The sequence below is a fragment of the Denticeps clupeoides genome, chromosome 4 (assembly GCF_900700375.1).
Source record: "Denticeps clupeoides chromosome 4, fDenClu1.1, whole genome shotgun sequence".
In the NCBI taxonomy this organism is placed as follows: domain Eukaryota; kingdom Metazoa; phylum Chordata; class Actinopteri; order Clupeiformes; family Denticipitidae; genus Denticeps; species Denticeps clupeoides.
The window spans coordinates 15,457,274-15,483,023 of NC_041710.1; the positions used below are offsets into that span (position 1 = coordinate 15,457,274).

Sequence of the window (25,750 nt, forward strand, 5' to 3'; positions counted from 1 at the left end):
AGAATAACACACTTCATAAAATGTCCAGTAAATTTGAAAAATTTGATTATATTTGAAAAATTAGGTTATATTTGAGAATTTTGCTCACATGCTATTGCAAGTTCAGTAGGTATGTTCCCTAAAGGTCTTCCTCTTATACATTGTTATACAGACCTTTATGTAGTAATGTTTTTAATTTATACTCTCTGTAACCCTTTATCTGTAGACCCTCATTTCACAGGACATGATGTCAGCACCACCTTACTCACAGAAATCCTGCTTACTCAACATCCACCCTTTCTTGCCATTGTAATTTCTTTCACTTGTGCTTATTTAAGGCTCGACATTATTACACAACAGACCTGTCATAGTTAAGAGAAGTGAAGTCAGTAATTGTGGCTTTGATTACTCAACTATATAGGTCCTGAGGCGTAATCGTCACTCACTCACTGTATATATGATAAAGTTCATATCCAAACTGCGGTGTTCCCTGCTTTCCCCTCCACTTGGGGTGGCACACAGGAGCCTTTAGTGGATGATCAAGAGACTAAAGAAATTCAACAGAATGAACATTGAACATATTAATTTGTATTGCAGCTTATAAAACACACATTGACATGAACGGTTCGGTAAAAATGTTTTTGCGCAGGTTGAGCGTTTACATTCTGGCAACAGTGAGTAGCAACAACATTTCCAACAGCAGAGATCATATATCCTGAGGCAGTTTAAAACATATATTTTACCATAGGTGATTAAATAAATAAACCTGTTAACATATTAACACCTTAGCAGAATTATGTTTACCGGTTAGTAAATAGCTTCAGTAGTATCACACAATACCACTATTTTTAGTAAATTAAGAGGGAATAAATATATTTCTCCATGCAAGATCAATAACAGTGGAAGTCTGATCTTACACTATAAGTACTATTAATACAAAATTAACCTTTTATTAAAAGTGTTAGGTGAGGGTGACCTGGCACTATAAATCTATTGTCTGTGGTAGTAACCGCAATAAGAAAAGTGCTCTGTTGATCTGAGGACAGGATCATTGGACCCAATATAAAACAAACCTACGTACAATACAACCCCTCTTGTTCAAGAATAATTTATTAAAACAGTATTCTGTGGTACTGGTACTACATTTTGTTTTGTTATCTAGATCCCGAATAGAAGACAGAGTCACTTTTCTTCATGAATTATGAGAAACAAAAATGCCTTATAATCTGGAGATGCCCTACATTAAAACACTGGCCCAAATACAATTATCAAAATAATCATATGATGTACCACCATTAGCAACTCGGATCCGGAAGAACATGTTCCAACATTCATATCTTCATATGCTGTTAACTACATAAACTGGTGTCAAACAAAATGTTAGTATGGTACTAAAATATTCTGTCTGTAATAAAAAGTCAAGCTTTATAGAAATGATACAATTTTGCCCTCTGGTGGGCAACAGACAGGAGTGAAGATACAGACATTTTGTCCCCAAAACAAGGTCAGGCTCACTCTGACAGACAAAAAACAGAACATTCCAAACCCGATAAATTCCTCAACCAAAGATCACCTGTTGATTTGGCAAATGGCTTTAATACGCTACCAAACAGTCCAGTCTCATCACTGATTGCTGGCACACACACACAATCAATCTACAGCGCTACAGATTTTCTGCACCATATTGTTGAAGTCCTCAGGCTGGTCAGCATAGACATGATGGGATGCATTATTAATCACCTGTAGGAAAGGACAGCAGCCCATGAACACACACACACACACACGTTTTAAAGGTCATTTTCACCAACTAACTCACCCTAACGTGTGTCACACTCTTTCCTCTGATCTCAGCCACTCTGTCCCCAGTGGAGCTGTCCACCCATGAACGAGCTCCATAGATCATGGTGACAGGCAGTGATGGTGGCAGAAGATGTACCCGTTTAATCATGGGAAGCTTAGCCCAGCCCAAGGACTCAGACATGGCCCTGAATCCAACCTCACCACTAAAAGCAAAAGAGAAAAGCAATCAAGAAAAGAAAGAAAGAACATAAAAAAAATAAATCCAGGACACTTTGTTGGATCACCTGCCCGTTCTCTCTTCAGTATCTGTCCTCAATATCATGTACTAGTTATCTTGACTACACCAAACATAGACACTACAAGTTCAGTGCAAATGTCTTTGGACCACCAGAATAAAACAAAGCAGCTCTATTAAAGGTGGTAGGAGATTGGTATGAGAATTTTTACCTTGGGGTTTGAGCATTGCAATGGTAAATGTACTCTGTCATGGTGTTGTCATCAAAAAGGTCCTCAAATTTTCTCTTGAAGTCAGGACGAAACCTATTGACCAGACCTGGACCTATATCAAAAAAGCAAAAGATGTCAATGAAACATTTAGCTTTTTGAGAGTGAAGTGATTTTGTTGTGTTTCAAAATGACAATGTGTCCTCTGCATTTAACAATCACCCTTAGTGAGCAGTGGGCAGCCATGAAAGTCTCCCAAGGAGGCACCTTGGCAGCTCGTTCGAACCGGCAACCTACCAATTATGGCTCTGTTTCCCTAACCACTAGGCCAACACTGCTAAAGCCACTGAACCAAAAGACCAGGAAGTCACCGTTTCAAACCCCACTTACTACCATTGTGTACCTGAACAAGACACTTAACCCAGAGGGACTGTCCCTGTAACTACTGATTGTCAAACCTCTGGAGTCTAAGAGCGCTTGAAAAATGCAGTAAATGTTTGTGGGGATGTGATTTAATGCACTCACCCCAGGGTCCAGCAGCTCTGATAACAGCCAGTGGATTGAAAAGAGTGACAACCGATGCAATCGCTTTGACCCACCGAGGTGGAGCTGGCCTCTTGAGTTCTACCTCCTGGCCCTCTGTTTCAGAATGAGGTGCAGGTCGTTCAGGGAAGCCCCAAGGGTCCACCAAAATTAGATGACTTACCCTGAAAGTCATACAGCCTAAAGTATAACTGAAACATAACTTACAAATGTGGCCTTTATACAATTTTTTTTTTTAAAAAAGATCACTTGATCAAACTGAGTCTATATTTGCTGAGGCATAAATTTTCTCCACATTGCTTCTTTTATCAGCTCCACATAATTAGTTAGAATGTAAAAGTTAATCTCACTACATTTTTACTCACTCTGTATAAATGGGCTCTCACCTCTCAGGATACTGGATGGCATATGATGTTGCGAGATAACCACCCAAGCTGTGACCCAAAAGTATCATGCGATCCAGGCCTATGGTTTGCCTCCACTGCTCAATGGAGTTCACAGACTGCTCTTCAGCCTGCTTGGCATCAGAGGGGAAATGAGGCCTGGAGCTACGTCCAAACCCGAGAAGATCAAAGGCGTAGACTGGCCTCGAGCGACTCAGGGCATCCAGGTTACGGACCCAGAGACCAACGCCTCCCGCAAAACCGTGGACCATCACCAGGGCGGTTCGAGAACCTTAGAACAAAAAAAAGGTCCAAGGTTATTGCCAAATAATGCCAATTTTCTGGCTGATACGAACTGATTCTTCACCCACATCTTTCCATTACAAAATGGATGGACTAAAATAGAGAGATGCCAAACCTTCCTCTGAGATTTTGTGAGAGGCCTTGTTGGTCACTGTGAGGGTCCATATTCGATTCAGGTCGGGTAGGGTCACAAAGCGAGCCAACAGGTCATTACGGATACCTTACCCAGGAGTAGTAAAAAGAGGCAGTCTGTTACATGTAAATAAGTAAGAAAAGCTTTAATATCATCCTATCCATATACATTGTACACCGCAAGATGAAATATCATCCTCCTGGACCATAACCTAGAACACAACAAAACAATAGCACTCAGAAAAATCAACATTAAGGCTATTTGCTTGACCTCTCTTTCCACTTTACAGCTCTGTTGTGTGTTTCAGGCGAGATATAAACTTTGAGACTTACAAGAAAGGATCTTGGATTCAGCACTCTTTAGCAGAGACATGGACGTCGGCCTCCAAGACGGCCACCAGGACCAGTTCTCGTTAGGTTCTCTGCAGCACAGTAGAGGATTGACAGTGAAACTACTTTTCCTCTTACAATCTAGAGATTGTTAAACTGATGCTTTTACATTAATCATCGCAATGGCAATAACGTTCATTTATATGCAATTTAATTCAGTATCTACTTCATTATGCATATTATTCAGACAAAAGATTGCATACATTTTGTGCAGTCATAACAGCATCATATTATAGTTGTAAATATATGTAGCTCTTAATCATCCAATTTGAGCAGCTGAACCTACACAAAAAATATCACATTTTCAAATAACAAAATAAAATGTTCATTTTCTCATAGTTCATGGTTTTATTTTTACGAACACTGAAATGTTATTAAAATGTCGCAGTCACAATACCGGAAAACACAATAGGTTGCCGGTTCGAATATCGAGCCGTCCCCACACACTGCTCCCCACTGCTCACCAAGGGTGATGGGGACACATTTTGTTCTGTCACCGTGTGCTGTTCTGTCACTTTCACGTGTGTTTACGACTCCAGAAATCAATAAAGAAACAACGTACACTGTCATGAAGTCGTTGTTTCACTCTATTGGTGACAGTAGTTTGGTAGGTTTGGTAGGAAGACTTTAAAACAGAGAGTGAAGTAAAGTTGCGGGCAGGTCAGAGCGGAGAGGAGGAGCGATGGAAGCCCAAAAGTGCTGGCTCACCGTGACTCTCGCGTCCTCTCGGGTTCAACAAGCGCCCAGAGCGGGGAAGATGTCAGGATTATTACACACAAAAAAGCAGCCCACTCTCACTCTGCGGAGTGGCGGCAAACTGCCGGTAAAACACCGCTGTGACATGACGATTCGCACCCCGGCTCCACCGTCCCAACATGCACCGCGTGCTTCTGTTTCTGGTAGGCGAGCTGAATACTCACGCTGTTTCAGTCTCGTCCTGCATGGCGGCGACTACGACCCCCGAGGCGCCGAATAACAGCGGCGCCGTACAGTAACGTTACACTACCGACACACGCGTTACGTAGCCCCCGTTTCATAACCACAGTCACCTGACCGGAGCGGCTCTTCACATATTAATGGGCGGGACTAAAACAACAACAAAAAAAAGTCGTTGTTGCCAGATTCAGAGTCTCCAAAATCACTAAACACGTACGGCGATTTAAAACATTTTATATACATTTTTATATCAAAGTGGAGCTAATGGGTGACATTGCTCGGTTCCGTATACATTGTTCCGTATACACTGAATTATTTCAGGCTGTGTTAAGGAATGGTGAATTGGAATAACCTGGAAAAGGTAACGTACTACTAATGTCAGTAATATGATGTTTGCCTAGAATCAGTAACCAATCCCCCTTGGTCAGCAGTGAAAGACACCTTGGCGGATCGGGATTCGAACCGGCAGCCTTCTAATTACGGGGCCACGTCCTTTACCTCTAGGCTACCACTGCCTAAATAGCAGTGCTCGTAGAGTAAAACTCATTCCCAGTTTTATTTAAATGTACCTTTTATCTGGGTGTACACAATTACACATTCAAAGTATTTTAGTCCGTCAACATCGCGGGAAAATGTTAGACCTGGCAACTGCATCGTTGCTTGTCAGAAAATGGATAGTTAAATATGAAATTAAAAATTCGTGTTAATGTTTATTTTGTTTATTCGTATGAATGTTTATTGCTACTGACAACAGCTGCTCAAACTGAAACGATACATTTATTTAGTATTTCAAGCTTGCGGATTCGATCCCAACCGCGGATCGTGACCCGTGTGGCAAACGTTGCACCCGAGCTGTTTTCTCGGCTGCACACGTCCGCCCTGTCGTACGAACACGTCAGTGGAGCGTTCCGACATACGCCGAGGCTCGACTCTGTGCTCGCCCTGAAACATCCCTAGATTTCACAATGGCGGCGTCGCTGTTTTCTGTCATATCCCGCTTCCTGGAGGAATATACGAACACCACGCCGAATAAGCTGAAGCTGGTCGACGCCTACCTGCTGTACATTTTACTGACGGGGGCCTTCCAGTTCCTCTACTGTCTGCTGGTCGGCACCTTTCCGTTCAACAGCTTTTTGTCTGGCTTCATTTCGTGCGTTGGATCCTTTATTCTTGCAGGTAAATCTTTATTTAAGCCTTTGCTTCCCTGTCTTAAGTCTGTAGATGTTGACACCAAATGCTCTGCTCTAACAATGAATGGCTCGGTGCACATTGCTTTTACGTTTGCACCACGTTTCACTCCTGCAAGGTTTGTATCGCTTTGTTTAGGTCATTTTTATTGGCTTTGCTTTATCTCGCTGTGTCTTCATTCAGGCCGCCCTTCCTTCCTTCTTTGCACCCTTGTATGAGGCGCCCCCTAGGGCACATATCAAGAAAAGTTCGCACATACTCTTATCTTTCCTCACGCATCAACATACAAACCTCACATGTACGGATGTGAGATTCCACATTCATGTTCATGTTCAGATTCATGTTCGCTAAACACCATATATTCCTCACACGTCTACATACAAACCTCACACGTACACCATATATTCCTCACACGTCTACATACAAACCTCACACGTACACCATATATTCCTCACACGTCTACATTTGCTTTTCTTGATACGTGGTCTAGGGGGCACCCCAAGCTTTGCTTGGTATGGATCTTGGTACTGACCCCAGTGATGGGTGTAAATATCCCATCATCACGGTGCTTTCTGTGTTCACAGTGTGCCTGCGAATCCAGATCAACCCTCACAACAAAGGAGACTTCCTGACCGTCTCCCCAGAGAGGGCCTTTGCGGACTTCCTGTTTGCTAACACTGTTCTCCATCTAGTGGTGGTCAACTTCATTGGCTAAGCTGAATCTTTCTGTTCACCTGGTTGCATGTTAAGCAGGTAAGTACAGTAGTGAGACTTTTTAGTCTTCTTAGTTTGTGTTTTATAGTATGTTATGGGTTAGCCTTCTTTACGCTCAGACCCCTAAATTAAGTTGATCATTTAGTGAACGAGATTGTCATTTTGATTCAACAAAATGTATCCCCTGCTAGTAACCAATCGCCCTTAGCAGCCATTAAAGGCGCCTGGGGAGCAGTGTGTGTGGACGGTACCTTGTTCAAGGGAACCTCAGTGGCACCTTGGCTTGGCGGTTTAGGATTTGAACCACCCGCTAGGTCACCTCTGTCCAATCGCAACATGAATACAGCTGATCTGTGAAGGACTCAGGGTTTTTTTACAGAACATAAGTGAGCAAACAGCGGCATGAAGACCAAGGAACACACCATACAGCTCAATGATACAAAATATCCCAGAGCTCTGTACAAGCAATCTAAATGATATGGCCAATTGTCCATCCAATTGAGCAGCCAAGAGACGTTCACCTCCCAAACAACACTAAACATATAGAGATACAGCATATTCATGTGTTAGATGCTGTTCAGACCTTAATGCTTTCAGAATCAGCTGGAGGCAACATACACTAAAAGAATGGTGCTTCAGGGGGCTGGATACAAATGCACACCAAGCTTTTCAGATTTTTTATATATATATATATATATATATATATAAAACATTAAATTTTACTATTGCATGGTCCCACTGTTCTTAACTCTTATAAAGATCATCTTGATAATGCATAATTTATTGAAATAATTATTTAGTTCATGCTTCTGTTGCAAATCATGTTTCTGTATTTTAAAACCTCATCAGTCTTTATATCATTTTTTTTCCCAGATCTGAAATGAAATCAAATGCCTTCCAACTGCTCATCACAAAAAGATCTACAACTTACAGAAAATATGGAAATGCTGGCAAAACCCTTGGTGTTTCATCTGTCTTTTACTCATCAGACCTTTTCTACTTTTCTAAAGTGTTTGTCTTGTCAAGCTGAAATAAAGGCAATTACAATGTACAATCTACAGCGGCATTTACTTATTAATTTTTTTTTTTTTTAAGTGAACGTTTCAACAAAATAAACACAAATGGTTAATTTGTGAACACACTAAAGTGCTGTAATCGGCATGGTTCTGTCTGACTACAAGCGTTTCAGCAGTAGCAGCCTGTGCAGTGGCATAAAAATGGTTAAAGCCATCTGGTCCATATCTGGTCACGTGGATGGGGAGAAACGAAAGCAATGGGAATGGGGGGGGCCTGGAAAGTTCTTGTAGGAAGTCTGAGCAAACCAGCTCGCGGCGTCCGTGGCTTTGGGAGCGCAAGCATGAAGCAAATTATTTTGGCGGGCCTTTTGCTTTTGTCTTTGCTTTCAGGTCAGTTTTACATACACTATGTGTGCAAACCAATTATTTATCAGGGTTTTTAATAACTCATTGCTTTACATAGCTTTCCGAAGCTGTAAAATTGACATGTTGACAATGTTTTCCAGATGAGCAGGAATGGGAAAAGGGTGGTAGTAGCCTAGTGGGTAACACACTCGCCTATGAACCAGAAGACCTAGGTTCAAATCCCACTTACTACCATTGTGTCCCTGAGTAAGACACGTAACCCTAAGTGTCTCCAGGGAGACTGTCCCTGTAACTAATGATTGTAAGTCGCTCTGGATAAGGGCGTCTGATAAATACCCTAAATGGGAAAGGATGTTTTCAGGGCTAAAGACTAAACACTTGTTAAATTTTCTCTTCTTTTCTCTTCAGCCGTTTCACTGAATCTTCAAGAATCTAGATTGCAGTACGTTTCACTGTTAGATCTATGAAATTTCTCGCTTTTATCATTATGTTTATAGACAGTACTATTTTTGAAGATGGAGGAAGCAATTGCTTGACTATTTCCTGTCTCCTTACTGTGTCTGTCCTTTATGTGTGAACAGTTTTTGCTATCGGGATCTGAGAAAGAAGTGCAGAATTATAATTTTTTTTTAGGAATACGTCAGCAGCAGTTACTGTTGTATTTTCATAGCTGACTGCAATGCAACGCAATAAAAAAAAAACACTTAATGTCTGTTAGTAAAATTAACAGATATAAATGTGCTTTTGTAGCAAACCGTCACAAACGTGCGCACAGATTAGAGAACCGTTTTTAGACTGGTCTTGGTCAACATGGCAAAAGGGTCATTTTGGGATTTTACCCCGTGTTTGTTTGTAGTGCAGTAATATCTTATTACTCAGCTCTTATATGTTAGTCCAGCAGAGTTGTGAAGGACAGAGGTCGTGATCTCATAGATCACTGGCTCTTAAAGTTTTCATTGTGAGTACCATCTCTAAAAAAATTCTCTCCAAATACCACCAACATTAAAGCATTTTGAATATCAACAATAATCTGAGAGACTCCTGATATTGCATTTCAGGGAGCCTGAGTACTAGTAGTTTGAGAGCCTGTCATGCTTTATAATAGCTGGAAATATTATTATTACAGTTGACTGCAGTAACATATAAAGTACAAAATATCTTTCAAAAGGTTCTTGTCTGGATCTGTTGATTTTACAAAGAGAACCTACTAATAAATGTTTCATTCTAGGGATTTCAGTGTAGTTGTTGTGGCCTAGCAGCTAAGGAAGCAGACTTATGACCAAAAGGTAGCAGTTCAAATCCCGAACCATCAGGGTGCCACTGAGGTACCATCCTCACACGCTGCACCTTTCATGGCTGCCCACTCACAAAAGGTGATGCTTTAAATGCAAAGCTATACCATGTATTACAAGGACAATAGAAAAATAATTACTTTCATTTCTTTGTCAAAGACCAATTTGGCCAATCAGTTTGGCCTTGTCTTTGGTTTGGATAGAAACACATAAACTTATAAATGTGCAGAAGATCATTCATTCAAACCAGCCAATCTCTTATCTAAACAGAACATCATGAGTTCATGGGATCTTAATCCTAACGTCTGATCTCTCAGACATCATGGTCTTGCTTACAGTGGGGCAAAAATGTATTTGTTTGATTATAAAGTTCCTTGTTCTCTTGCAGGGAGTGCAGGTTTGGTAACAACGTTAGGAGACCAGGTCATTCTGGAGGGTCGTTCAATAACTGTCCCATGCCACTATGACCCTCAATATATCCCCAATGTGAAGTACTGGTGCCAGGGACGGATGAAAGATTTCTGCACAAAACTGGCACAGACTGTCAATCAGCACAAGGAGAGCGCTCAGAAGGTGTCCATTGCTGATGACCCCACTCAACTGGTCTTTACTGTGACAATAAATGACCTGAAGGAAGCTGACTCTGGGTGGTACTGGTGTGGGGTGGAAGTGGGAGGAATATGGCAGGCCGATGATGCAACATCCCTTCACATAAGTGTTGTTCATGGTAAGCAGTCCTGCATGTCAACAGCAGCAGACAAGAAAGACAGTAAATAATCTTATGATAGTACTCATCATTGTTCTTATATTAATCTCCATTACACATGTAGCATGCTTATGGTTTTACATGATAAAGTATCTCCAAATGCATTTACTGGTGGTGTGTGGACTGGTTCTGCATAGTAAACTACACTGTGTAACTACTAATTGCTGTAGAGCTGAGACTATTTACATACTCATTACATACATGTTCTTCAGCAGTATAGAGAAATACTCATCATCCCCAACTGCTGTGTTTCCTGTGCAGGCTTGTCTGTGGTGAATAACGTGGTGAGTGGGGAGGAAGGGGGTGCAGTAAAAATTCAGTGTCAGTACAGTGAACGCTACAGGTAAGTTCTGGTACTTACCTGTGTATTGTTGTAAGGTTTTCATGCTTGTCATTATTATTATTATTTGCTGTTGTCAGTTTTGTTGAGTACATAAATATGACTACAATGCAGAGGTCACCAGTTCAAAACAAAGGTCACCAGGTCACCAGTTCAAAACAAATCTTCTCATGATAGCTGTAGGACAAAATTCATGATCCAAGCAGAAACTCAGAACCCCCCAAGAGAAACTATTTTAAGATGAAGAAACCCAGAATTTCCTCTACTTGGTTTAAAAATCTGACTATGACTAGGATATTTTGTTAGATTAGCATTTTGAGTCATTTGTTTTGAGATATGAAATGTTTTCAACATAATTTTACTGATTTCATTGATTTCTATGGTGTACAATTCAATAAAAACAAATCTAATAAGCTATGTTTGTGTTTCAGGGAGAGTCAGAAGAAGTGGTGCAGGAGTGGGGATTGGAGTTCCTGCATGGTGACAGATGCTGAAGGGCACTTCCAAAGTAAATCGATGCAGATCACTGATGATAAGAGCAGAGAGTTCACTGTTACCCTGAGGAACCTGGAGAAAAAGGACCAGGGCTGGTACTGGTGTGCAGTTGGTCAAGAGCAAGAGCCTGTTCGTGTGGAAGTCACATCTCGCACCACAAGTATGTATACTACATACAACAGATAACACTGAAAGTTCAACCGAAACTGTCACTTCACTGTCATCAAGTTTAGTTACAACCATTAGTGTGCCTCTAAAGAAACACAATACAATAAAAAACAATCCAATTCAGGGTCATGGCTTCCAGAGCCCATCCAGGGACATTGGGCACAGGCCGGGGACGCACTCATAGCCTGGCGACCCAAGCCACTGGGGTTGTATGTGTACATGCTTTTCTTAGTCCTTGTCCCAAGCCTGGGTACATTGGGAGGGTTGTGTCAAACTTTTGCCATATCTTTGTGCAGCCAGCCAGACTTGTTTCTCCACTCTGGTGTCCCCCAAACAGAGTGACCAAAGGGGCACAAGGACTTATGGCCTTGTGTCACTGAGCTAAGAAAGACAATACATGGCTAATATGTTCATAAACTTTGTCAAAGGTTTAGATGCTATGTTTTAATTTATTACATTACCTTACATGTGTTGTTAATAATTATAAGTAATTTTAGTTTTAATGCACATTACATTACATTTGAAAAAATAACAATAGCAATTACATTAGGTTAAGATACAGCATTAAAAACCTGAGAGGAGTAAGAAACAGCAAAAGCATTGGCTAAATAAGTAACAAATATTATATAGTTATATGTCTTGTGTTTTTTTGTTCTTTAATGTATAAAAATGCAAGACCCATAAATGAGTAGGTGTGTTCTCTTGATAAGCATTTACTGTAATCCAGTCACAATTTACGTCATTACAGACATATTACACAGAATTGTTAACAGTGGGAAGCCTCCTTTATTGTTGCTGGAAGAAGTATTAGTGTGACCAAAAGGGGACACTCACCCTAATGTAAAGTTGGGCCTACTGCATGGAAATAGTCATATCTCTCACCCCATCAGGCACAATGTAAAATTGAATGAATCTGATTAAACCATAGTACCTCAAGGATTCAGATGATTTGTGGAGTTAGTATACTTTACCGTTGTTTATAATTTGATGTTACAATCACTGTTTTAACTCCAAAAGGAACTCTACAAGATCGTGGGTCTCATGACAACTCGCACACACCAAAGTGTGAAGAATTACAGTCTTACCTACCAGAATGGAGAATGTTACATCTTTTCCATTTTCCCGTTCACAGCTCCTTCTTCACACCAGGCACTGCTGGCCACTGTGGCCATAAATACAGGACTGGACAAGAGATATGCATTACAGAGGTGACATCAACATTAATTTCCATAATTATCCATATGTGACAGATGCTGCAAGAAAGGACCAGACAGTCACTTTCATGTTTTACATAAACTATAGCAGTGAATAAGCAACTAGTATGACTTTTCCAGTCAGGGCTGTCTATGTAACTTTAGAAATAATACTGAAGCAGAAATTTACTCTACTGTTTTCTGCTTTAGCCCCAACAACTGGCTGATCCCTCTGTTGATTTGCGGAGTTTTCTTCCTCTTGGTGTCGGCATTCTTGGTGGCACGGAGGTGGATGAAACATTACAGTGAGTTTATTGTCTTTGATTATGACGTGAGCATTTTCTTTAGCCATAGAATGAGCTGGCGCATTCTTTGTGTTTGTCCAGGGAAGACACTCCTATTAAAGGAAGCTGGTAAGATGGAGCCAAGCCTAGCAGTGAGTATCTACCCAAATTATATTAGACAGCAGTAATGTATTCATGAATGTAAGCACTGTCATCTCTTATGCTTGTGTTTATCTCAGGTTCCCCTGAACAGAGAAGTTGAGTGGAATAATACTACTGTTGTCTTCTTGAGCTCCCCAGACCAAAAGGTGCACATGCTCAGTTAAATGTGGCCTGTTAGAATTCCTTTAATATGCATGTCAGTGTTTAAGATATGTAGATTAAATGTTTGTCTATGTCATGCAATGTCATATGCCATCTTACTACGACACAGGCACATGAATGTTATAATAACCATATTCATAGCTGCAATCAGTTAATGGCTTCACATACATTGATGGACTGGATCTTTTCATTGATTATAAACAATCACCGAACACACAAACACAAGCATATTTTTAAGAATGTAATATTACAAATATCTAAGTGAAACTTGGTTGATCTGAACCTTGCTCCCACCACCAGAATTTGTAACCTGCCAAGTAAAATAAAGAAAAATGTGATATATTGTTGTTTAATAATTCTCTAAACTTAAGTCTTCACTTTTCTGGCACCCATCCAATTGTGGTTGCTGATGCTTGATTTCAGATGCAGGATTTAATCACTAGTCTTTTCCCATAGGCTTCCAGATCATTCAAGTTATAAAGCAAACAAGAATGTAACTGGTGCTCTGCATTAAATAAATATATCTATTGGACATTTTTAATAACTGTATATAATAACTGTAGCACAATTGTAAACCTTATTGCCTTTTAATCTTCAGTGTGTCATTAAAATCAGACATGTACATGTGTCCATGGGAAGCCGCTTATCATTCTGTCCAGTTCTTAATTAGCTTTTTCACTGACTCTGTATAGTGAAGATATAAAGCAAGGCAAGTTAATTTATGTAGACTTTCATTTACATAACACTTCGCACACAGGGCAATTCAAAGTGCTTTACAAACAAGAAGACAATAAGACAATAAGGAAAATTCAGAATACAAATATTAAAAAAAAAATGGAACAAACTGAATAATTTCAAATGTTTGGGTTGTCAATCAAATAAAACATCTGAACTAATTAAATAACATGGAAATAAAATTAATTTGTTTTTTATAAATAAAATGCAGTTTTCATAGCGGACTCATGTTGATTTTTCAAGTGTTTGTGTAAAATCAGCACCCAAAATGCTGTGAAACCTGTGTCATGTGTTACTGTGTGCCTCCATATGAAAATAATCTAAATTTGCATGCAAAATTTAGGGTTTGAAAAAATATCAGATCAGATGTGCAACATTTTTGTCATTTGGGGCTCATGAGTGCGGAATCATGAATAAGTGAAAAGAGGAAGGATCAGAATTCTATATAAAACACATGGGAAGTAAATCTGATTTAATTTCTTTGTGCAAACATGAAAATCTTTTTCTCATTTATCTGTATGCTAAACAAACATGTGTATGTAACACTGTCAAATTAGTCTACTGTGGAAAGTTAACCAAAGTTTTTTGTCTGTGTTAAACAGGCACTTTCAGTATAAAGACAAAAAGTAAGGTAACTGTAACTCAAGGAAATCCTGTCACCATCGAATGTGCATATGATGAAAGGTGTTCCCTTAACCACAAATACTGGTGCAGGGGGCATCACTGGACATTCTGCACCACATTGGAATATTCACTAACGAAAACCGCTGGCTGCAACACAACATGTCATGTCTTCAGTGTCAATCTGAAGGACCCACAGCCTGCAGACAGTGGTGTCTATTGGTGTGCAGTGAAGATTCTTTGGGCTTCATTTGATGCATAACCATTTCCTTCCATGTACATACAACGACATCATCTCTTTTGGATGATGAAGGAGACAAGTAAGTTTTACATTTGACTGTTTGAGGCATTTATGAGATGTAATGTTTTCCCAAAATTGCTTTTACAGTCACTTTTAAACAGTGTTTAAACATTTGCAAGAGATTTGACACAAAGACATTTTTGTTTTTTGCATGAAATTTTAACCTCTATATATGTTAAGGTTAAGTAAGAAAGTGATAAATGCTGTAAATGAAAGTTTTATGCCAATAATTAACCTATATACAATATCTTGCATTTTCTTTGATTTATAACCAAGACGTGATGGAGACTGGATTCTCTGGAGCATTTGGGCTGCTAATACTCATGATGGCAGCTGTAAGTAATTTGATTGCTGTGGAAAAGGCGGAGTCAGTACCACCTCATTTACATTTGATAATTAATCAATTGATGAAAGTGTAAGTTTAAAACATTTTTTTGAACTGAGGCTGTGTTGCTATTTCCTACCTACACCATATGTTTCACTGTTTATTGTGGTGGAGTTTAAATTGAATTGAGGAGGCAAAGTAGGATGGTTCTTTAACCATGTTCTTTTCCCATGGTCTTTTAGAGGACGTTGACTTGAAAGCAGCAAATGAAAGCCAGAGTATGAGTGACAATTCAGTAAGAGTTTCTTTACGATTTATGACGATTGTTTAAATATTTGAATAAAACAGGCTCTAATTATCTTTGTTTTTGGTCATTTATGAGTTTAAACTTTATAATATCTACATTTATGTTTTATGATGCTTTAAAAGTCACCTGAAGATGAGGTGTTATACAAATCAGTGGTCAAAAGGAAGACAAAAAGGAATCAGAACGAAACAAACCAGGTTCGGCCCTCTTAGACTTTATGGTTTTACAACACCTTTTAGATGTTTGTACACCTTGCTCACATATTCTTATGTGTAATGTCACACCCAGGTTATGCCCACAGAGGACCACGTGGTATACAGCACCATCCTGGACAAGGACCAGAAGGCGACTTACAGTACACCATCATGTGCACCAACAGGAAGTCATGAACTTGTTGAATCTGTGTTCTGTTTTTTTATTTTATTTTTAGTTTGTGTTTTGTGATTGCATAAATGGTTATGGCACCATCCCTGCCTTGTCCAGCAGAGAGCAGCAAACAAAGGAAGAAAGTTACTTTCATGAGGGCAGACGCTTACTGCAATTTTCCTGAAATCTGAGAAATGCTGACACTAAAACATATGAGATAAATGAGATACAGTATTGACCACTATTGCGCCTTTCAATGTATTGCAATGTATTACATAATTTCAGTCACACAATGCATGCATTTTAACCTTTTATATCATTCATTTTAGACTGTGTGCAATTGCAAATATAAATATATTTTGAAGAAGAATTAAATTAAGTAAATAAGTCTCCCCAGTCACTGTTGCGTGCACAACGGTAAGTGTCTCTGCAGGGGAAAAAACACAAAACATGCAGCCAGTTACTGCAGCACCAGTGTGGCAATCATAGCATAGCATGAGGACACTGTCCGCTACCTTCCATGATGGCGTGCGGTGACCACGACATGTCTGAGCTCCCCACTGGAGCAACACAGCTGGCAGTGAACATGTCTGGGTTTGCGCAGAACCGGAGCAGTCAGCCTAGCCCAGGCCAGCCCCTCAGACCCGATATCTCCCACTATCTTGGTTCTGGCCATGATCAAGTAGCTGAATTTCTCTTGCAGTCTCTCCGGACTCTAAGGAACAGAAAAGAAACTGTTCACATTGACTGTGCTATAAAGTTTAAATCACACAATTTATTAGTACTGTTCACTTACCCCTGGGATATTTTATTAATAAATAAAGTTATGGTCCATAAACTCTTTCTCATTGCTGCTAAACCAAAAATATTCTCTTTATTCTCTCTAAAAATTTTCTAAAAAATATTCTCTCTATTCTTATTTATTTATTTATTTATTTTATGTACTGTAGAGAACTGTTAAACATAATTTTTTTTTCTTTCCCCTTTGGAAATTCAGAATTCCTGCTTGAATATAAAAGGTGCATGACATGAATGGTACCTACAAAAATTCAGTTATAGCCACTATGAACTCTCTTCTAGATTCATCTCTTGTGTTATATGTTCTCGGTTTATATCCTAACTGTGATTGAATACTTTGCTTTAATTTCTCAACAGAATTTCATGTTATTTTCTGCATTAATTCTGTTATTTTTACTATTGCATGGTCCCACTGTTCTTAACTCTTATAAAGATCATCTTGATAATGCATCATTTATTGAAATAATTCTTTAGTTCATGCTTCTGTTGCAAATCATGTTTCTGTATTTTAAAACCTCATCAGTCTGTATATAATTTTTTCCCAGATCTGAAATGATATCAAATGCCTTCCAACTGCTCATCACAAAAAGATCTACGATTTACAGAAAATATGGAAATGCTGGTAAAACCCTTGGTGTTTCATCTGTCTTTTACTCATCAGACCTTTTCTACTTTTCTAAAGTGTTTGTCTTGTCAAGCTGAAATAAAGGCAATTACAATGTACAATCTACAGCGGCATTTACTTATTTCTTTTTTAAAGTGAACATTTTAATAAAATAAACACAAATGGTTAATTTGTGAACACACTAAAGTGCTGTAATCGGCATGGTTCTGTCTGTCTACAAGCATTTCAGCAGTAGCGGCCTGTGCAGTGGCATAAAAATGGTTAAAGCCACTGAACATCTAGTCCAAATCTGGTCACGTGGATGGGGAGAAACGAAAGCAATGGGATGGGGGGGCTGGCAAGTCCTTGTAGGAAGTCTGAGCAAACCAGCTCGCGGCGTCCGTGGCTTTGGGAGCGCAAGCATGAAGCAAATTATTTTGGCGGGCCTTTCGCTTTTTTCTTTGCTTTCAGGTCAGTTTTACATACATTATGTGTGCAAACCAATTATTTATCAGGGTTTTTAATAACTTTCATTGCATTACATAGCTTTCCGAAATGTCTGTAAGTAAAAAGTAACAGATATAAATGTGCTTTTGTAGCAAAACATCACAAACGTGCGCACAGATTAGAGAACAGTTTTTAGACTGGTCTTGGTCAACATGGCAAAAGGTTAATTTTGGGATTTTACCCCGTGTTTGTTTGCAGTGCAGTTATATCTGATTACTCAGCTCTTATATGTTAGTCCAGCATTCAAACCAGACAATCTCTTATCTAAACAGAACATCATGAGTTCATGGGATCTTAATCCCAACGTCTGATCTCTCAGACATCATGGTCTTGCTTACAGTGGGGCAAAAATGTATTTGTTTGATTATAAAGTTCCTTGTTCTCTTGCAGGGAGTGCAGGTTTGGTAACAACATTAGGAGACCAGGTCATTCTGGAGGGTCATTCAATAACTGTCCCATGCCACTATGACCCTCAATATATCCCCAATGTGAAGTACTGGTGCCAGGGACGGATTAAAGATTTCTGCACAATACTGGCACAAACTGTCAATCAGCACAAGGAGAGCGCTCAGAAGGTGTCCATTGCTGATGACCCCACTCAACTGGTCTTTACTGTGACAATAAATGACCTGAAGGAAGCTGACTCTGGGTGGTACTGGTGTGGGGTGGTAGTGGGAGGAATATGGCAGGCCGATGATGCAACATCCCTTCACATAACTGTTGTTCATGGTAAGCAGTCCTGCATGTCAACAGCAGCAGACAAGAAAGACAGTAAATAATCTTATGATAGTACTCATCATTGTTCTTTTATTAATCTCCATTACACATGTAGCATGCTTATGGTTTTACATGATAAAGTATCTCCAAATGCATTTACTGGTGGTGTGTGGACTGGTTCTGCATAGTAAACTACACTGTGTAACTACTAATTGCTGTAGAGCTGAGACTATTTACATACTCATTACATACATGTTCTTCAGCAGTATAGAGAAATACTCATCATCCCCAACTGCTGTGTTTCCTGTGCAGGCTTGTCTGTGGTGAATAACGTGGTGAGTGGGGAGGAAGGGGGTGCGGTAAAAATTCAGTGTCAGTACAGTGAACGCTACAGGTAAGTTCTGGTACTTACAACAACAACAACAACAACAACATTTATTTCTTATATAGCCCAAAATCACATACAGTATGTCTCAATGGGCTTTGACAGGCCCTACAGTTGACACCCCCCACACTTGACCCTTCTGCACACAAGGAAAAACTCCACACAAAAAAAACTCTAGGAGAGAGAAAAAAAGAAAGGAAGAAACCTTGGGAAGGAGTGATACAGAGAGGGACACCCTTCCAGGGTAGAGTGAGCCTGCAAACGGTGTCAGTGCAGGGTTGGATATGATATAATAATAAGTCCTACGGTTGTAGGGTTGGAGAAGTGCAGGATGTATTAAGTGTCATGGTCTAGATAAGGTGTCTGTAATGATGTTATTGGTCCATTTGAAGATCCCTGGAGCTGTAGTTGTAATGGTGGTGGTGGCTGTGGTGACCCTCTGGTTTGTTTCATGTTTTGTCCTTGTAAAGCAGTTGTCAGGAACCAGGATTTATTTGCTGGTCTGATCACTGGGATCTGCCAGTAGTCTGGGCGCTTGATTCCGTGTCTCGGAGAAAAACAAACAGAAGCAGCGGCAGACGGTTGGACTGTACGACCGATACTGAAATATGTGGTATATTGGTGCTACAGTGGCCCGGTACCCTAACTAGGACAGCCTAACTGGTGAATTTAACTTTGTCTGTGTCTAACAGGGGGACTCTGTGATAAACTGGACTTTATAATTGACACTGTGTCAAAATCAAGTGAAATGAGGGTCTAGGACTTTAGCAAAAAGCCAGAGAAAACAGATAGGTTTTGAGATTGGATTTAAACCCTGAGACTGTGTCTGAATCCCGGACACTGACAGGCAAGCTGTTCCACAACTGCGGAGCTCTATAGGAGAAGGATCTGCTCCCAGCTGTGACCTTTTGCACCTTTGGTATCAGTAGTGACCCCGCACCCATTGATCGAAGGGGGCGTGGCGGTTCGTAAGGAACCAAAAGTTCACTCAGGTACTGTGGGGCGAGACCATTTAGAGCTTTATAGGTTAAAAGTAGGATTTTGTAGTCAATCCTAAATTTGATGGGTAACCAGTGCAGTGATTGTAAGACTGGGGTGATGTGGTCAAATTTCCTGGTTCTGGTTAGAACTCTGGCTGCAGCATTCTGAACTAGCTGGAGTTTACTCATGCACCTACTAGAGCATCCAGACAATAATGCATTGCAGTAATCTAACCTTGATGTAATAAATGCATGGACCAACTTTTCTGCATCATGCATTGAAATGATATTTCTTATTTTCGCAATATTTCTAAGGTGAAAGAATGCTATTCTAGTGACATTATCTACATGCGAACTGAATGAGAGACCTGCATCAATGATGACACCTAGATCCTTCACTTCAATACTCGGTGAGATAGAAAGGCTATCCAGGGTTATTGTGTAGTCAGCCAGTTTATGCCTGGCTGCTTGAGGCCCGATTACAAGCGCTTCTGTCTTGTCAGGGTTTAACAGGAGAAAGTTGGTGAGCATCCACTGTCTAATGTCCTTCAGACAATTCTCTATTTTGTTCAGCTGCTGCCTCTGGTCTGGCATTGCTGACAGATACAGCTGTGTGTCGTCAGCGTAGCAATGAAAGCTAATACCGTGTTTGCGGATGACGTCGCCTAAAGGTAACATGTATAGAGAAAAAAGTAACGGACCTAGGACAGAACCTTGTGGAACACCAAATTCTACTTTACTGTGTGAAGACAAAACACCATTGATGTCCACAAACTGATATCGGTTGGTCAAATATGATCTGAACCATTCAAGGGCTGTTCTCTTAATCCCGATAACATTCTCTAACCTGGCAAGGAGAATAGCGTGATCAATAGTGTCAAACGCTGCACTCAGATCAAGCAGGACAAGCAGCGAGATGCGCCCCTGATCAGAGGCCAACAGCAGGTCATTAAACACTTTAACCAGCGCTGTCTCAGTGCTATGATGAGGTCTAAATCCTGATTGATATACTTCGTGGATATTGTTACAGTCTAGGTATGTGCTCAGCTGCTGGGCTACAACTTTTTCTAAGATTTTTGATATGAACGGAAGGTTGGATATCGGTCTATAATTTGAAAGCTGACTGCGATCAAGATCTGGCTTTTTAATCAGGGGTCTAATGACTGCTACCTTGAACGAACTTGGTACGTGGCCGGTGCTAAGCGACGAGTTAACAATTTTGAGGATAGAATTTATAACATTGGGTGCTATTTGCTTAAGGAGTCTTGTTGGAATCGGATCCAAAGCACAAGTACATTGATTTGATGATGAGATTAATTTGATTAATTCATGCTCTTTAATAGGGTTGAATCGTTCTAATCGGTGGTCTATTAGAAGATTATTTTCCATGGGAATATCGGCGGAGCTATTTGTTGTGCTTTTAATCTTCTCTCTATTTGCGACAATTTTCGTATTAAAGAAATTCATAAAATCATCGCTACTATGATTATATTGAGTGGTCGCATCCGTTTCTGTCTTATTCCTGGTTAGTTTGGCTATAGTTTTAAACAGGAATCCGGGATTATTTTTGTTTTTGTCTATTAACGAGGACAGATATGTTGATCGAGCCGCGCTAAGAGCCTTCTTATAGTTAAGTAGGCTCTCCTTCCACGCTATTCGGAATATGTTTAATTTACTTTGACGCCATTTGCGTTCTAATTTCCGGGCGGTCTTCTTAAGCGAGCGCGTGTGATCATTATACCAAGGAATTAAGTTTTTATCTCTTACTATCTTCCTTTTGAGGGGAGCGACTATATCTAACGTACTACGCAGTGTTAATTCTAGACATTTGGTCGCTTGGTCAAGTTCAATATCAGACGAATTCGCCCTTATCTGTCAACCCAGGCCACCCAACTACTGGTTCAGTCCTTAGTAATCTCACGACTGGACTACTGTAACTCCCTTCTAGCTGGTCTACCACTATGTACCATCCGACCTCTTCAACTCATACAAAATGCAGCAGCACGACTGATCTTCAACCTTCCCAAATTCTCCCATACCACCCCTCTGCTACGTTCCCTCCACTGGCTCCCAGTAGCTGCACGCATCAGGTTCAAAATACTGATGCTGGCCTACAAAGCCAAACATGGAGCAGCACCATCCTACCTCACAGCTCTTATTACACCCCGCACTGCACCTCGTTTACTCCGAGCCTCCAGTACTGCTCGCCTGGTCCCTCCATCTCTGAAGGTAAAAGGAAAACATTCATCCAGACTTTTCTCCATCTTGGCCCCTCGGTGGTGGAATGAACTTCCCCTCGAGGTCAGAACAGCTCAGTCACTGAGCACCTTCAAACGACAGCTCAAGACCTTCCTCTTTAAAGAATACTTAGATTAGATTGTAATTTTCTTGTTGTCGAACTTTGTGTACAGAATCTACAACAGAGTGAACTAAATAGATGTATTCATAGTTGGGGTCCTAGTAAACCGGAATTGATCTCTTCATCGATGGTAACTTGAAAGCACGTTGTAAGTCGCTCTGGATAAGGGCGTCTGCCAAATGCCGTAAATGTAATGTAAATGTAAGTTCAGCGGGGTCTGACGGTGAGTTTATCAGCGTTGATAAATCTGGTAAGGTATTAATAAACCTCTGTGCCGTACTTGATGTAATTGTCCGTTTGTCTCTATAACGAGGGGGATTGAGTTTGTTGTGTCTGAGACATATTTTAAAAGCGATGAGGAAATGATCTGAGATCATTTCAGATTGCGGAAGAGTAACTATATCTTCTATATTTAAACCGAAGGTCAACACAAGATCGAGTATGTGACCACCTTCGTGAGTAGGTCCTGTTACATGTTGGATAACTCCAACTGAGTCTAATAAAGACAGGAATGCTGTTCTTAGTGAGTCTTCTGATTTATCACAGTGGATGTTAAAGTCGCCGACAATTAGGGCTTTATCCTCAGATACAACTAAGTTGGAGACAAAATCTGTAAATTCACTAAGAAACTCAGAATAGGGTCCAGGGGGTCTATAAATAATAATCAATGGAATGAATTTAGGATTTTTATTTTGTGAGACTACATGAGTTATATTGGTATGTAGGATCTCAAAAGAGTTAAATCCTTGTCCGGGTTTATAAGTAATTCCGAGGTTATCCTTATAAATTACTGCGACGCCACCTCCTCTTCCAGTTAAGCGAGGTTGGTGTACATAGCTGTATCCAGGAGGACTAGACTCGTTCAATGCTACAAATTCGTTTTGTTTTAACCAAGTTTCGGTCAGGCACAGTACATCGAACCCCTGATCTGTAATCATTTCATTGACAATGAGCGTTTTAGGTGTAATGGATCTAACATTTAATAATCCTATTCTTATGTCGGGGGTGCTGGTGGTACGTTCAGAAGGAGTGATAGTAACGGGTAGTAAGTTCCCGAAACAGACACCCCGCCCAGTCCGTGGAACAGACACAGTGTCAGCATATTTATGAGTTTTATTAATGTTTCTTGTAGAATTTCTTGTTTTAATAGAGCAAGGTACAGACACAGTGTCAATATTGTACACGCTGGGTGGCGGCTCTACGCAAATGGCAGACGCTCGGTTTAGCCGGTCTGTCTGCTGCCTGGTCTCGGCTCTGGAGAGTCAGTTTTGTTTTTTGGTTCTAAGACTATGAGCCAATTTTTTAGACAACTGAGTGGCGCCCGCCCAGTTGGGGTGGATGCCGTCTCGCCCAAAAAGACCAGGCTTCCCCCTAAATATTGGCCAGTTATTAATAAAGCCCACTCTATTTTTTGGACACCACTCCGACAACCAGCGATTTATATCGAGGAGCCTGCTACAGGTCTCGTCGCTACGCCGAAACTGCGGTAATGGGCCAGAGCAGATTACTTTATCCGACATCGTTTTAGCCAGTTCAAGCATCTCTATAAAATTATCTTTAGTTATTTACCTGTGTATTGTTGTAAGGTTTTCATGCTTGTCATTATTATTATTATTTGCTGTTGTCAGTTTTGTTGAGTACATAAATATGACTACAATGCAGAGGTCACCAGTTCTTCTCATGATAGCTGTAGGACAAAATTCATGATCCAGCACCTTTTATATTTTGAGATATGAAATGTTTTCAACATAATTTTACTGATTTCATTGATTTCTATGGTGTACAATTCAATAAAAACAAATCTAATAAGCTATGTTTGTGTTTCAGGGAGAGTGAGAAGAAGTGGTGCAGGATTGGGGATTGGAGTTCCTGCATGGTGACAGATGCTGAAGGGCACTTCCAAAGTAAATCGATGCAGATCACTGATGATAAGAGCAGAGAGTTCACTGTCACCCTGAGGAACCTGGAGAGAAAGGACCAGGGCTGGTACTGGTGTGCAGTTGGTCAGCAGCAAGAGCCTGTTCGTGTGGAAGTCACGTCTCGCACCACAAGTATGTATACTACATACAACAGATAACACTGAAAGCTCAACCGAAACTGTCACTTCACTGTCATCTAGTTTAGTTACAAACATTAGTGTGCCTCTAAAGCAACACAATACAATAAAAAAACAATCCAATTCAGGGTCATGGCTTCCAGAGCCAATCCAGGGACATTGGGCACAGGCCGGGGACGCACTCATAGCCTGGCGACCCAAGCCACTGGGGATGTATGTGTACATGCATTTCTTAGTCCTTGTCCCAAGCCTGGGTACATCGGGAGGGTTGTGTCAAACTTTTGCCATATCTTTGTGCAGCCAGCTGGACTTGTTTCATCACTCTGGTGTCCCCCAAACGGAGTGACCAAAGGGACACGAGGACTTATGGCCTTGTGTCACTGAGCTAAGAAAGACGATACATGGCTAATATGTTCATAAAGTTTAGACGCACCTATTCTGTGGCTGTTTGCTATGTTTTAATTTATTACATTACCTTACATGTGTTGTTAATAATTATAAGACTGGATTCTCTGGAGCATTTGGGCTGCTAATGATGGCAGCTCTCATAGTAATTTGGTTGCTGTGGAGTCAGTACCACCTCATTTACATTTGATAATCAATTGATGAAAGTGTAAGTTTAAAAATTTTTTTGTATTGAGGCTGTGTTGCTACCTACACCATATGTTTCACTGTTTATTGTGGTGGAGTTTAAATTGAATTGAGGAGGCAAAGTAGGATGGTTCTTTAACCATGTTCTTTTCCCATGGTCTTTTAGAGGACGTTGACTTGAAAGCAGCAAATGAAAGCCAGAGTATCAGTGACAATTCAGTAAGAGTTTCTTTACGATTTATGAGGATTGTTTAAATATTTGAACAAAACAGGCTCTAATTATCTTTGTTTTTGGTCATTTATGAGTTTAAACTTTATAATATCTACATTTATGTTTTATGATGCTTTAAAAGTCACCTGAAGATGAGGTGTCATACAAATCAGTGGTCTTCGAAACAAAAAGGAATCAGAACGAAACAAACCAGGTTCGGCCCTCTTAGACTTTATGGTTTTACAACACCTTTTAGATGTTTGTACACCTTGCTCACATATTCTTATGTGTAATGTCACACCCAGGTTATGCCCACAGAGGACCACGTGGTATACAGCACCATCCTGGACAAGGACCAGAAGGCGACTTACAGTACACCATCATGTGCACCAACAGGAAGTCATGAACTTGTTGAATCTGTGTTCTGTTTTTTTCTTTTATTTTTAGTTTGTGTTTTGTGATTGCATAAATGGTTATGGCACCATCCCTGCCTTGTCCAGCAGAGAGCAGCAAACGAAGGAAGAAAGTTACTTTCATGAGGGCAGACGCTTACTGCAATTTTCCTGAAATCTGAGAAATACTGACACTAAAATATATGAGATAAATGAGATACAGTATTGACCACTATTGCGCCTTTCAATGTATTGCAATGTATTACATAATTTCAGTCACACAATGCATGCATTTTAACCTTTTATATCATTCATTTTATACTGTGTGCAATTGCAAATATAAATATATTTTGAAGAAGAATTAAATTTAGTAAATATTATTTAGTTTATGCAACACATTACCCATCCTTGTAGGATAATGAAAGGTTAAAAAAAACAA

At 40.1% G+C, this 25,750-nt stretch overlaps 3 protein-coding genes and 1 long non-coding RNA gene across 4 annotated transcripts; 3 read left to right on the top strand and 1 right to left on the bottom strand.

The window, feature by feature from the left end:
* Positions 1–547: 547 nt before the first annotated feature.
* On the bottom strand, positions 548–5,049 carry abhd4 (abhydrolase domain containing 4, N-acyl phospholipase B). The gene is made up of 8 exons (XM_028976676.1): positions 4,895–5,049; positions 3,918–4,006; positions 3,568–3,672; positions 3,153–3,441; positions 2,749–2,930; positions 2,227–2,338; positions 1,796–1,982; positions 548–1,719 (listed from the first exon to the last, which is right to left on the bottom strand). Exons 1-8 carry the CDS (start codon positions 4,915–4,917, stop codon positions 1,630–1,632), a joined length of 1,077 nt encoding a protein of 358 aa, XP_028832509.1. The 5' UTR covers positions 4,918–5,049; the 3' UTR covers positions 548–1,629.
* Positions 5,050–5,782: 733 nt separating this feature from the next.
* Positions 5,783–7,870, top strand: dad1 (defender against cell death 1). The gene is made up of 3 exons (XM_028977795.1): positions 5,783–6,086; positions 6,683–6,851; positions 7,686–7,870. The coding sequence occupies exons 1-2, from the start codon at positions 5,876–5,878 to the stop codon at positions 6,811–6,813; spliced, it is 342 nt and encodes a 113-aa protein (XP_028833628.1). The 5' UTR covers positions 5,783–5,875; the 3' UTR covers positions 6,814–6,851; positions 7,686–7,870.
* A 238-nt stretch (positions 7,871–8,108) lies between these two features.
* Positions 8,109–25,592, top strand: pigr (polymeric immunoglobulin receptor). Its single transcript, XM_028975689.1, has 17 exons — positions 8,109–8,218; positions 9,875–10,213; positions 10,514–10,595; positions 11,024–11,247; positions 12,388–12,463; positions 12,659–12,753; positions 12,835–12,884; positions 12,972–13,053; positions 15,281–15,333; positions 15,634–15,700; positions 17,417–17,584; positions 18,011–18,349; positions 18,650–18,731; positions 23,889–24,112; positions 24,875–24,927; positions 25,062–25,133; positions 25,225–25,592. The coding sequence occupies exons 1-17, from the start codon at positions 8,170–8,172 to the stop codon at positions 25,378–25,380; spliced, it is 2,211 nt and encodes a 736-aa protein (XP_028831522.1). The 5' UTR covers positions 8,109–8,169; the 3' UTR covers positions 25,381–25,592.
* Positions 14,985–15,957, top strand: LOC114788872 (uncharacterized). Its single transcript, XR_003749578.1, has 4 exons — positions 14,985–15,048; positions 15,281–15,333; positions 15,468–15,542; positions 15,634–15,957. It is a non-coding gene; the product is annotated as an uncharacterized LOC114788872 (long non-coding RNA).
* Positions 25,593–25,750: the final 158 nt, after the last annotated feature.